This window comes from Dendroctonus ponderosae, unplaced genomic scaffold (assembly GCF_020466585.1).
Source record: "Dendroctonus ponderosae isolate FM_Combo_2020 unplaced genomic scaffold, Dpon_F_20191213v2 Dpon_F_20191213_8, whole genome shotgun sequence".
Classification (NCBI taxonomy): domain Eukaryota; kingdom Metazoa; phylum Arthropoda; class Insecta; order Coleoptera; family Curculionidae; genus Dendroctonus; species Dendroctonus ponderosae.
This window is the reverse complement of record NW_026019016.1, coordinates 1,391,858-1,405,634: the sequence shown is the minus strand read 5'-3', so window position 1 is coordinate 1,405,634 and position 13,777 is coordinate 1,391,858. Positions and strand designations below refer to the sequence as shown.

General features: G+C 37.2%; 2 protein-coding genes across 8 annotated transcripts in view; one reads left to right on the top strand and one right to left on the bottom strand.

Moving 5' to 3' along the window:
* Positions 1 to 1,076: 1,076 nt before the first annotated feature.
* LOC109544847 (protein enabled) overlaps positions 1,077 to 13,777 on the bottom strand; it is an 18,649-nt gene continuing 5,948 nt past the window's right edge. For 2 of the 6 annotated variants that reach the window (XM_048668890.1, XM_019915222.2), the window contains 9 exons: positions 8,480 to 8,645; positions 8,264 to 8,419; positions 7,280 to 7,564; positions 7,071 to 7,220; positions 5,944 to 6,123; positions 5,733 to 5,888; positions 2,736 to 5,669; positions 1,466 to 1,676; positions 1,077 to 1,413 (listed from right to left, as the gene is read on the bottom strand). In XM_048668890.1, coding sequence (XP_048524847.1) covers positions 5,373 to 5,669; positions 5,733 to 5,888; positions 5,944 to 6,123; positions 7,071 to 7,220; positions 7,280 to 7,564; positions 8,264 to 8,419; positions 8,480 to 8,645 — 1,390 coding nt within the window. In that variant the 3' untranslated portion in view covers positions 1,077 to 1,413; positions 1,466 to 1,676; positions 2,736 to 5,372. Of the gene's footprint in view, positions 1,414 to 1,465; positions 1,677 to 2,735; positions 5,670 to 5,732; positions 5,889 to 5,943; positions 6,124 to 7,070; positions 7,221 to 7,279; positions 7,565 to 8,263; positions 8,420 to 8,479; positions 8,646 to 12,411; positions 13,086 to 13,777 lie in introns of those variants that run through there. The other 4 variants (XM_048668887.1, XM_048668888.1, XM_019915221.2 and 1 more) reach the window with 4 other exon arrangements.
* On the top strand, positions 1,367 to 3,600 carry LOC109544848 (lysophosphatidylserine lipase ABHD12). 2 transcript variants are annotated; one of them, XM_019915224.2, is made up of 7 exons: positions 1,375 to 1,428; positions 1,716 to 1,816; positions 2,374 to 2,679; positions 2,741 to 2,988; positions 3,047 to 3,208; positions 3,263 to 3,390; positions 3,443 to 3,600. In XM_019915224.2, the coding sequence occupies exons 1-7, from the start codon at positions 1,388 to 1,390 to the stop codon at positions 3,498 to 3,500; spliced, it is 1,044 nt and encodes a 347-aa protein (XP_019770783.2). In that variant the 5' UTR covers positions 1,375 to 1,387; the 3' UTR covers positions 3,501 to 3,600. The 2 variants fall into 2 exon arrangements, with proteins under 2 accessions (XP_019770784.2, XP_019770783.2); XM_019915225.2 differs by lacking the exon at positions 1,716 to 1,816 and having other exon boundaries at positions 1,367 to 1,428.

The window sequence follows — 13,777 nt, the reverse complement described above, 5'->3', positions numbered from 1 at the left end:
TTGCAAAATCCACTTGAACATGACGCTGCTTTTCTCGAAGTTTCTCAAGAACCATTCAAGCCACAGAATTCGTTTTGGCATCGTTGGTTAACCAAGTTAAACCAATTAAAAATGGTAAGGGAAACCAATATATACAGTAAGATATATAGAGAAACCATTTACGTATTTTGCATCTATTTTTTTATAATAATAGAATGTATAATGTATAAAAGTATAATTTTAGATACAAAAAATACATCACCGTTTGATGGTGCCGATCTGTTGAGTGTTTAGTCGAAATAAAAGCCCCAATTAATATTCATAATTATATAATTTCATATTATCCTGTTTTGTTCACAGAAACAATATGTGTGAAAATGTTTTATAAAGTTATTCAATTTCGACATGCTGCTTCAAAGAAGCAGATTAATGCTGATCCCAACTTTAAAACATCAAATAAAAATGTTTTTATCGCAGATCCATAGTCAAGAGAGAGAGCACAGCCCGTAATACAGTTTGCTTCGCGGTTAGGCATATAAAAGTATTGACCTACAGGGTGCAAAGTGGACAACACCGTAGGGATTGACATAGATAAAGACGAAGAAGTAACTAGCGCATTAATGCCATCTTGACTCGTTGTTTAAATGACATGCGTAAGTTAGTTTGATGTTATATGCGCTAGTCTGTGGCGCTAGTAAAGAAGTAGAGTACTGAATTGTTATTGTTTGAAAGTTAGAGCGTGGTTTTGTAATTATTTTATTTTTAATTCTTAAAAACGACTTAAAATGTTTAATAACCGTATTATATAATTAATAGTTTGGCGGCTTTTAAAGTGAAATAGTTTGAGTGCCGCTGTAAGTTCAGTTATATAGACTTTTCGAGGGTTTTGCTTAAACAAAAGCTTCAGGTTATAGAGGATTTTTGTAGAGTACATTTTCAATTGTTCGCTAAAAAGTTGGCATTTTAAAAATCAATTTTATTGTTCTTCTGAGTTTAACTGCATTTTGTTAAATATAACTGAAAGTTGTTGCTGAATTTTTATTTTGTAGCGGTTTCTGAACAAACTCTTTAATTAATTTTAAGTGAAACAATTAAAATTACCTAAACAAAATATTAAATAACATTTTCACATAAAAATCATACAACATACAAGTATAAAAACACTAACGTCTTAAGGCACATGTCAGCAATGCATGTGAAGAAGTGGGTCACTACTTATCTTTGTGCTTTTAACATTTTGAGTCTGTTCTTGTTCATTTTCTTTTGTCTGGGCATTCATTTCTGCCCAGCTAGATTAACCCATTTTACTGCACCGGTTTTAATTTGATTGCTAATTAGTTATTCCTTCACTGGACTGGCACGTTCTAATTTCCATTTAAACCCTTAGAGAGAAGAACATCCTTTAATTATGTGTTCTGGACGGTGTTGTAAATCCTACGGCATATTTACGTAAGTATAAATACCATCTAGCAATAAATTCACTTACTGTTAAAGATAAAGATTACCTTTTCCAATAATTCATCACATTGACCGCTTTGTAGAGCGCTTGTAATCAAATTTTAGTTATACCCATTTCATAACAGCCTCAGCTTTATACAGGGCTTTTCTTTATTGATGCCACTCAGTAGATCTTTTGCCCGTAAGGCCCTGTATACATGCTCACATTGCATTTGCTTTTGTATTTTATAAGGTAGAAACTAGAAACAATGTAACATAACGCTTTGTTTTGCTTTCAGAGTGACCTTGCTGTTTATTGTCGCTATTTTACTATTTGTAATTATACCAGTTACCTTCATGTTTAGTGCAAGCATACAAAAGAGCATAGTGTTTCCCACATGTAAGTGTGTTCGAAATTGCAATATTATCTGGTAAAACGGTGCCGAAACTTGCAAGCTTGAAATGATCTAATTGCGAATTGAACATTTTTTTGCCAGTTTCTCACTAGGTATTTAATGTTTGTGTAGGTTTTAACTTGAAATGCTTGCTAATTTTCTTTTGAGTGCCTGCTAGTGCTAGTGCAAATTTATAATTTTGTGTTTTTAACTTAGAGTTTTTTGACTCTTTCTATTTTGGAAACAAAGCTTTTGCTCAGTTTAAGCAAATGTATGTTGGGGTGTTTGGACAAGGCCTATTTTCCCTGAATTTACGGTACTTGTTTCTGAGACATCCTGCATAATATACCATTGCAAGAATAAATAATGGAACTCAGTTGGAGCCCGATTCGTCCTGCTCTTTTAAACCAACCAACTGTACATTTGCTTAAAGTTAGCGAATTAATTTCACACACTTCAACCTCTTTGCATTCAATCCTCCTGGTCTAAAACAAGAGCTGGAAATCAGCGAAAGCTAACTAAAAGCAGTTTTAACACATCCTCACCCAACCATTCTTTGTAGACTTAATAGATGCGAAGAATTACTCAGATTTCGAAAAGTATGGCATTACAGGAGTGCGAAACATGTACATTGATGTTTCGTATCCCCATTCTGAAAATGTTACTCTTGGCGTCTGGCAAATTTTGCCCATGGAAATCGTCAGCGATATTGTGAAAAATGAGGAATATAATTTCGATGGGGTCCTGTCGAATGAAAAGTACAATATTTTATTGTATCTGCATGGAAATGGCTCAGACCGAACCAATTCGATCAATCTCTACGAACTGTTAAGAGAGTTTTTTCATATATTTGCAGTGGATTATAGAGGTAACACAATCTACTCAAAGTCTAGTGATATTAACTGTTTCAACTAAAATTCTTACCACAGGATATGGGGATTCTACAGGATTCAACCTAACAGACACCAACATAGTAAACGACATGGCATTCATCTACAAGTGGCTTCGGGAGAGAAGTCGAGCGAAGATCTTCGTTTGGGGACACTCGCTGGGCACCGGCGTGGCCACGCATTTAATATCCGATCTTAAAAAGAGCAATGAAAGTGTCGCCGGTTTAGTGTTGGAGGCACCTTTTACTTCGGTTGTGGACGTTATGAAGACTTCTCCTTTAATTAAGGTAATTACTAGCCAGCAGGACTTTTTGCTCACAGAAAAAGCATTTGCTCACATTTCAGTTCTACTCATTTCTGCCCTGGCTTCACACAACAATCTTAAACCCAATAATAAAACGGGATATCAACTTCGACTCGAAAACTTACATCACAAATGTGGACTGTCCCATAATGATTTTGCATGCAGAGGACGATGAAGCGATTCCGTTCAGTATTGCAACCGAGGTAGGTTTGGTCAGACTTTTTTTAAGCACTTTTCTGCAACTTGAATGGTTTCAGCTGTATTATACTGCAGTGAATCACCGAAACTTCACTTACCAGGGCAATGTAACTTACCACTTATACTCCCCAAATGGTTATGGGCACATGTGTCTCTACTTAGAAACCGATTTGCCGCATCAAATAGAGTAAGTAAAAACTTACATAAAAACAACTACAAAAACGTGTTTTCCCTTCCAGTGTGTTCGTTGATCAATGCCTGGAATTCGCTAAGGACAGATTAAGCGAACGGAGTTAAGCTCACATTTTTATATTTTTATTTCAAGTACACTGTAAAATTTACAACGTAAAATTAAAGCAGATACACTGTTTCTCAAATATAAATATCGAACATAAAACTTGTGCCAATTTTAACTTCATGAGATCACACCGAAGTAAAACGATTAGTGTTTTCCTACATCGATTTGCAGCTTATTCCCTTTTTGGAGAGCAGAAAACACCACTGGCTCTGATCAAATGCATGTGCAAGCAACGTTAAAGTAAAACAGAATAAGCGGTAAACCAATCTGAGGCATAAGAAATATAAGAGTAGAGCAGTTAAATGCAAAGAGATATCACAAAGTTATATGACCATAAAATTATATAGAATATATTAACTTCATCACTCATCAGGTCATTTATACATTCTTTTAACATACAGGAATAACGTAGAACTCGTGTTTCACTTGAAAACAACCAGGCTGCCTAGAATAACAAGCTATATAAAGAACCTTTACGGTTCGAATTTACCTCACACCTAATGAAACATTGAAATGTACTGAAAACGATCTGAAATGTGTTCGATTATGTTCAGTGAAAAAAATGCCAAAATATGCATCTGTCGCTCTATATTTTAGTCAGTCTCTTAAATTGCAAGGCTCCTAACAAATAACGATGCATTGAAGTGTGTTTGGGAAATTTTCAGTACATTTTAGACAATATTAAGTTCTACGTTATGGATCAGGCAAAATGTCGATGTATCATATGATTTTTTTCTTACTAACCATGAAAGCATCTAGACGGGACTAAAATCTTAGGGTTTTGGGTATCTAAGGTAATACGTGCTCCCATTTGTTTTTGATTTAAAATCGAGACTTCGCAGCTATCAGTAGAGGAAACAGCTACAAACTGTCGTTTTAGAACTCACATTATTTGAGATTAGAAACGCCCAGTTTAGTGTCCGTTTTTTGCAAAACTGCTTCAACTATTGACCGAAATGGATGAAAAAAATGTGCAATTTTAATTGATCCCGTTGCCAGTTTATAATTATTCTGTAATATTATTTCTCCTAGATCTGGGATCGACATCGAAGAAGAATAAACTAAAAATAAATCAGTTCACATAAAGTTAAAGTTATAATATTTGGTAAATTAGGCAATTAAAAAAATGGAAGTCCTTTAAACTAATAAAGATATATACAGGATTGGGCCGAGCTATATAAAACATATCTTTGCGATAAGAAGATAATACTATTAGAGAGTTGTGCTTAACGGTTATTATCTACGCTTTGATATGAATTTTTATGAATGCGCACCGATATAGTTTATATAACGTGGCTAAAATAGGAATCACTTAATTAACTTTCGTCATAAAAGTCATATTAAAATGATTTCCAATAACTTAGCATATAATAAATACTATGGTTAAACTTAAAGTAAGAGCGTATCGCTGTGTCGGTTACAACCATCTTTTTAAGTAAGGCGATTTGGGATAAAACTTACTTTCAGTTCTCGTCGAATTCATTCCGCAAAAACCAAAACGGGAGCTTTTTTACGCAGTAAAACTGATTAGGTATCTTCACTTTTACATATGACATAGGCTTTTGCTATATAAAAAATTCCTTACAGTAGGTCTTATTTTTACACGAGATGGATTAACATACACATGAATGAAATAGTTGCTGAATGTAGATGATTGAATGAAATGCCCGTTTGAATCAACGTTGTCTTGCCGAGAAAATGTATCACAAACGAATGGTATACGGATTAGTTTTCGTGATATTTTTGAGTCTATGGCATCTCCATGGGTTTGAAACGAACAGTTTATCTTCGAGGTTTAGTAATTATAATATTACTTGTCGCAAAGTGTAAAACTATACAATACACGGTTAAGTCAGCTTTGGGTAAATTGATTACCTTCTATTCAGTTCTGTTTTGATTGCATCTATAATATCTTGCTTCATCTTGGCAATTTCCTTCTTCACCTCTTTGACGATTTCGTTCTTCAGACTATCCATTTCAGTCGGCCCCATAGACATGGCAACCTCAGACAGTCCGTTTACCTTCAGGATGGTTTCCTCCGATGCGGAACCAAAACGTTTACGTACACTTTTCGGCGATTCTGAGCTGAATTTTGACGAGTTACTGGGCAGCGTGTTGGTTTTCTCCCACACTGCCGCCTTTTTGTCTTCTTCATCTTTATCGGGAACCTTCAAACAATTTCCCTTTATCAGTAAAGCAATTTCGACGGGTTTCAGTGGTTGCTTACGTACCTTTTTCTCAACTGCCGCTCGCCTGCGTGCCAAAGTTTTGGCCATTTCGTCCATCATTGAGGCCATACTTCCTCCTCCACCTCTACCGATAGTTCCATAGTTGCTTCCACCGCTACTTGTTGAGGAACCGCTATTTTCCGTTGGCTGTACAGTGTTCTGCAACCAATTGCATTTTTTCACAGTGTGTTTGAATTAATTTTCCGATCCCTACCTTATTATTTCGCTTAAGTTTGGCATTTTGCAATTGAGCCGCAAGCGAATTGATTTCGCCACCGTCGCTGCTTTGGCTTCGCGACATGTTCATGGGAGGGGGAGGTGGAGGTGGCGGAGCTGCCGCTGTTGGCGGTGCCGGAGGACCAGGAGGAGGCGGAGGCGCAGGAGGCGCACTAACCTGCAACAGAAAAAATAACCACATTGAGGTAAAAAAATCAAAAACACATTTGAACAGCTCTAACCAGGCTTGTCCTTCTAGCGCTTACACAACTCAAAGACCGCTTCAAGAACCGCATAATTGAAATGCAGCAAAAACCGAATGACCTCCGCCCAAATTTCGGTGTTTTACTGATAACTTGTGATAAAATATCCGCGTTAATCTACTAGATAATCAATTGCCTTTTGAAACTTTTTGCTTTCCTGTGGTTATCTGGACGAGACTCGAGCAGAGAGTGAATTGGCCAAAAACAAAACAGCAGGAACTGAAGACAAGGACTTACCAAAAAAACACTGTTTCAATGGGAAATGCTGGGCTCAATGCGCCGGTCGGACCAGATTGAATTTTTTTGAGGCACTAAATGGATGAAGATAGAGGAGTATTGGAAGTTGTTCGGAAGGATCTCAGAATATTGGGACAATAAATTGCCATTGCTTAAATAATCCAAGAAAGTAAGTGCAAAAAACCGTTTTTTTGCGCATAACTTTTAAACCGTTGATGCTATTGAACATAAGTTAAGTACTTTTTCGTAGTATTAAAAATACCTACAAAATTAGAAATTTGCACAAAAAACAATTTTTCGCACTGATTCTTGGATTATTGAAACAATCTTCCACAGCCGGAAATGGCGCGCGATTTATTGTCCCAATATTCTGAGATCCTTCGGAACAACTTCCAATCATTTTTACCTTCAACTATTTAGCGCCCGAAACAGGCTGAAACTCTAATCTGACTGGACTATAATGGACAATGGCAAAAGCCTTGTGCGCTGAGGAATGATGCAAAGAAGCGAGTCAAATATCGGCCTTTTTGCAAACAATGTGAGTGATAAGGGGAACAATTGCAACGAGAAAACCCCAAGTGCAAGTAGATTTAAGCCAGTACATCCAAGATGGAAGTTTTGTTACCGTTCTCGTATGCCCGCCAGGTCCGGCTTGAGGAGGAGAAACCGGACTATGAGCGGCCATCGGCATTGCGGGCGGTGCTGGAACGTTATTCTGCGGAGTCATCGGCGAACTTGGCTGCGGAGACATCAGGGCAGCCGATATCCGTCTCTCCTAAAGAGAAACGAGCGCTTAACAACTTCCACTGATCCACAGAAGAAAATTCTTCTTACCTGGATCATAGCCACATCTTCCCTGGTCATGGTCCGGTAGCCCATGTCCTCATCGTACTGCTGATGAGGATGGACTTGCTGAAGCATTTGGTGCTGCGGAATGCCGTGCGGAGGGACCGGAGGTTGAGGGGGCTGCTGAGGCTGTTGAGGCATTATGGGGGCCGGTTGCGGCATTTGATTCTGATGGGCCGGAACTGGGGGCGGCTGTTGGGGCACTTGTTGGGGAATGGTAGGCGGCGCGTATTGAGACGGTTGTGCGGGTTGACGGACTACGTTGCTGAGTACCTGGAAAACAATGGAGTTTTTTCAGTTAACATATTGGAACATACCATTTTTTTATTCTAACCTGTTCTAATGATTCTTGAACTTACCAAATTTAAACCTGAATCACCCTGCATACGTGACGCTTTTTGAGTAAAACTCGACTTTACAACGTAGATCGTCATTTAATTCTGTAGTTTTTACGAACAATAAATTATACCGGGTGTCCCGTAAGCACATAATCCAAAGGGCACTGAGACGTTATTTGGCTCAAAAGAAGACGATCTGACTTAAGCTATATTAAGAAACAATGTGTGGCTCCACTACCATTGATGGCCAAAGTTCTTTTTGCCTTAAAAAATATTTTGCCCCGGATTTTAATGAAACTCGCTGTGAATTTTTTCCCATGTAAGACTTTATTATATATTAATTGATCTTTAGCAATGAAATATTTTTGATTATTGCCTAATTAATTGAAAAACGAGCAACTTACATTAATCGGGGAAACTGTAAACGACTGATATGCCATCGGAGCACAGTTCAAACTGGCAAACATGCCGCACAATACTTAAGACAAAATCAGTTTTACGATAGTATTGACTTCAAGTTGTGAGGTTTGCGATAGTGCCAGAAACAAACAAACTGCTTATTAATATAAACAATGCGCCATAAATCCAATTGATTTATCCGTTTAACTCAGATAATTTGCGGCTGGATACTCACTTCCAACGAATGAAACATGGCTCTAGCGAAACAATCTGCATCCTCTTTGGAGCTGAAGTTCAAACCGTATACTTGCTTATTGTCGCGCCATTGATGGAACGTGGCAGTTGCTTGATTGTATTTCAGGCCTTTCAGTATGGCACAGTTGATTACCACCTGCAATCGCATCGAAACATTAATCCAGATTAAATGAGGCAGAGCAAACCACCGACTTACCTCATGATCTTGAAGCTTCCGGCCCACAACCCGGAAGGTTTGGTGGACTTGGTGCTGATAGATGTGCACTTTGGAGAGTCCGGATGATGTTCCAGATGGAACCCATTTCTTGTTGATGTCGTCGTAGATCATCACGGACGCTCTTGCGCTGGCTATCGAGGTTTCACTAGAAAAATCAAAAAATTAGCCACTAATTCGCTAGACAAAGGAAATGCAAAGCTCATTTGCAATGAACTCGCGTCCTCCTATTTATGTCCATGATTTACAACGGCAATAAAAATGAAAATTAGCACATGCAAAAAAATCTGCAATTAATCGTGCAATTTAAGCTATGACTAGAATAACATTAAATACCTACAAAGCAATTTACTTGGCTGACAAGGAAAGAAAGTGACGCCCTGACCCAATTAACGTGAGATGATTAATAGATACTAAACGTTCTTTAACAAAAGGACTTCAAAACAATGGAACAGCTTAATGAATGCATCGAACAAGGCCCACATCAACCAGCTGAGAAAATCTAACCCATTAATGAAAACAAATTGAAAATCCCCCAACAAAACACTTTGTAGGTATATAGCATGTGCTCGAAATTGCACAGATGCTTGCTCAGTTCCTTCTGGAAACTATACGTGATTGATTGCACGAAGTCCAACCCAGACCCAAACTAAATTCGGTCTGCCGACGACACCAACGACATAAGAACCGTTCAAACTGAGCAGAAAGACCACCCAAAAAAATGTCAAAACCATATTTTATGCATTAAGCCACAATTATGTGCAATCGTTTATAGCCCATTTAATTCATTAAGGCTCTGAAGGGAAATGGGCATAAATTAATTTGTTGGGCGGTCGATGTGGCAACTGAAAATTAAAAGCTGCGAACTTTGTCAATCAAATGGCGATAAAATTGACCAGCAACCATTACTCAACTAATCAAATCTGATTCTAAGAATGCAGTGTCGTTGCTAGTCAAGGCCGCTTTCATTTACATGCATTAAAATCCACTAGAATACCATAACAATTGCAAAGGATTGCTGAATGACTCAATCATATGAACCCAAAGCGTGGCAGTTGCGACAAAAAAAACGTAAACTTAATACAAACTTGAACTTTGAATAAACCTAATTAATACAAGTTGCATCGGTTATTCCATTGTCTCAAAATTGGCAAAATGTGTATTTCTAAAAGAAAGTTGTCTTCAGCATGAATGTGCCCTGTTTAAAGTTACCGAAGCAACTGTGGAAGCATTTATCGTCGTCGGTCGTAAACAACAAAAACAAACTGTGTTTTTAACAGATAATAACAGGATTTAAGTCAACACAAACGAAGGATATCGGTTAAACACCTTTTCATAGAAGCGATACTGTTGTTAAATCAAGGCGACAATGCGATAAGGTTTTGTTATTTAATCTCGCACGGTATCGGAAACGTTTAATTGATATTGAGGTGTCAACAACCCAAAATAATCATTGATTTTAGTATGTACGTACGTACGTAAAATGGGAAGCATTGGACTGTAAATCTTCAAAATATTCTTAGAACCTTGAACGATGGTAAATTAATCACCGAACATTAATTGGAACCTAATTGCGCTTCCTCATAACAGATATTTCGCACAATCTTAAGGTTAACCACTTTTTACTGTGATTTCGAATTTTTCAGAAGTGGTTTTACAACATTAATTAGCTTGGAAATCGCGCTTAAAGTAAATGGCAAACATTTGATTCAAGTTTAGCACATTTTATCATCTATAATTGAAGAACGTTTTAATCCTTCAACATTTGCTACGCAACGAGAAGTGGGCAGATTTCTAGGCGTGCTAATGTGTTCAGACTCAGACACGACCAGATATAACTTTTGATCTAGAGCGACTAGGAACTTGAAATTCGCAGTCAATAAAGATCATTTAAGGTAAAAATCGCTGAAAATTTCATTTAAATCGCATCATCCGTTGAACTTTGCGCTCTTTGTAATCGTTGGACGACAACCCGGACAATAAAAATTCGAAACTTGCGATCCAGCACGAGTAGCCACTTGAAATTTTCACAGTTCCTAGAACAGACTTGAGACTAAAAACCTTGAAAGTTTCGCTTAAATCGCATTACATGTTAATTTTTGATCTCTTTGTATATTTGAGTGTAAATATTAATGTCTTCACGCAACTGCACCTTCTCCAATAAAAATTCACAACTTTCGATTCTGAACGAGTAGCAACTTGAAATATTCACATTGTTTAGGACACACTTGAGACTGAAAACCCTGGAAGTTTCGCTTAAATCGCAATAGATGCTGATTTTTCCGCTCTTTGTAAAAGTGAGTGTAAATAATAATGTCTTCGCGTAACTGCATCTTTTCCAATAAAAATTCGTAAGTTCCGAACCAGAATCAACAACAACCTGAAATTCTCACAAACCGTCGAAAACACTTGATACTAAAAGCCCTAAAAGTTTTATTTAATTTGCATCATCTGCTAATTTTTGCTTTCTGTGTAAATATTGGACCTAAACGAAAAACAACCCCGCCAAAAAAAATTGGTAACTTTCGATCCAAACCGAGTAGCCGCTTGAAATATTCACAGTGTTTAGAACACACTTGAGACTAAAAACCTTGAAAGTTTCGCTTAAATCGCATTACATGCTGATTTTTGCGTTCTTTGTATATTTGAGTGTAAATATTAATGTCTTCACGCAACTGCACCTTCTCCAATAAAAATTGGTAACTTTCGATTCTGAACGAGTAGAAACTTGAAATATTCACATTGTTTAGGACACACTTGAGACTGAAAGCCGTGAAAGTTTCGTTTAAATTTCGGTAGATACTGATTTTTCCGCTCTTTGTAAAAGTGAGTGTAAATATTAATGTCTTCGCGTAAGTGCATCTTTTCCAATAAAAATTCGTAAGTTCCGAACCAGAATCAACAACAACTTGAAACTCTCACAAACCGTCGAAAACACTTGATACTAAGTCCTGAAAGTTTTATTTAATTTGCATCATCTGCTAATTTTTGCTTTCTGTGTAAATATTGGACTTAAAAGGAAAAACAACCCCGCCAAAAAAAATCGTAACTTTCGATCCAGAACCAGTAGTAGCTTGAAATATTAACAGTGCTTAGAACACATTTGAGACTGAAAACCCTGAAAGTTTCGCATAAATCAGATTATATGTTTTTTTGTGCGCTCTTTGTATATTGGAGTGTAAAAATTACTGTCTTCACGCAACTGCACCTTCTCCAATAAAAATTCGCAACTTTCGATTCTGAACGAGTAGCAACTTGAAATATTCACAGTGTTTAGAACACACTTGAGACTAAAAACCCTGAAAGTTTCGCTTAAATCAGATTATATGTTGATTTGTGCGCTCTTTGTATATTTGGGTGTAAATATTAATGTCTTCATGCAACTGCACCTTCTCCAATAAAAATTCGCAACTTTCGATTCTGAACGAGTAGCAACTTGAAATATTCACATTGTTTAGGACACACTTTAGACTGAAAACCCTGGAAGTTTCGCTTAAATCGCATTAGATGTTGATTTTTGTGCTGTTTATATAATTGAGTGTAAACCGGTTACTTTAAGCGACCTTAACCTACCAAAGTTTTAATGAGATTCATTGTTTAAAAAATCCCGCAATATTGCATTTAATATCAACACCCTTGAATTTCAATGAAATATTGCAAATAAACAGTTAGCATAAAAAAAATTAAACCACTTGCAAGATGCGTTGTGTATAAAGCAAAACTTCTTATCAACGGTCAAAGTCTAGGCCTCCCATAAACTGACTCACCCAGTATAATGTATTTTTCCTAACTGGTTCGTATAACATTCACGCCTCCTAATTCAGATTGAATATTTTTTTTTAACCAAGGAACGTTTGTTTCAAGAGGGTTTGTTAGGAAGTAAAAAAATACAGCAAATCCTAATTCAAGATTACTTTGCCCAATACTCCTGCCACTCAGCCTTGTGTCCATTGCGACTTTGCCCATAACTAGAAGCCTCTCGGTGCACTTGTAATTCTCCATTATACGAATTGGAGTTTCGCATGCCATCGGCAAAACTATCAGGCCGACTGGAATGTCTGCTGCGAATTTCATCCAGTTCGCAATAGATCTCCTTTGTGATGTCTTCTAGCATTTTTTCCGTTTCGTAATCCATCCTGTGCACTATTAATATCACAACTATTCAACGTTATCACTAACCGAGCACATTATCCGCGACCGACTCTGCAAAACTGAAGCTCTGTTGATGAGCGGCTAATCGCCTGTTCTACCACTGCTTGATTAACAATTAAAATGGTTCGCCCTCATTATGGTCAACCTGTATGTTGGTTGATATTTTGGAAAAAGAACCGAGTGAAATTTGAACGAGCACCAGCCACTGACTAAAGTTGTTTACTTTATTCGGAAATTGTTCATATCAATTTGGTGGCGTGTAGACGGTAGTAGGAGAGTGTAGGTAAAACCATGCGACGCCAGTCTGATGATTAGCACATATGAGTAGGATTTTTCTCGAGAGAAATTACTACAATGAATGCAAACGCTTGCGTGGTACAATTCACTTGAAGACACTGCTAATCACTAATTCAGATTGTACGCGAGCAGAGCCTAAACTTCACCCTAAGGTTTCGAAAGTCAAACTGGCCCCATTTCGATTGATTTCATGGCCAAGGAAAATGAGTCAAGTGAACTCCATTTATTTTTGTGTGTCCCAGACCCCTACGTTTGTTCCGTCGATCAATATTTCTCCGCCTTGTTAATTTACAAAGGATGATTCAGGTTTTCGCATACCAACTTTACCAAACCAACGACTGATTATTTTTGTCTCAACATTGTCATTGCAATTGCAGCTACACAAGATCTTTTTTATTCGAATGAATCAAAAAGTGCCATTTTGCGAACAGCAGCGATCATCAAAAAGAAGCACTTTTCTTTAGCGTTCATTTGTTTTACTTTTACGCACGGACTTTGCCGCACAGTGTGCGACAAAGTAAATGTGACACTTTGAACTTGCCACTGTCATTATATATTTTTTAGTATTTTTATTTAAAAATAACCGAAATGCTTTTTTAAGGAATTACGTAGGTTTATCAACAACTATTGATCCTATTTTCAAGTTTACTTACAATTTGTAAATTATACCTTTGTTACAAGTTCAGTCTCATAATCGTTTTAATGCCCTACTTATCTACTTTTGCGATGTTGTCACACGTAAAACACGATCTTTTTAAGAAGCGCAAATGTCATGCAGAGTATGCAACATGCATACACCATCCCAAGACCACAGGTGTTTCAAGTTGAAAA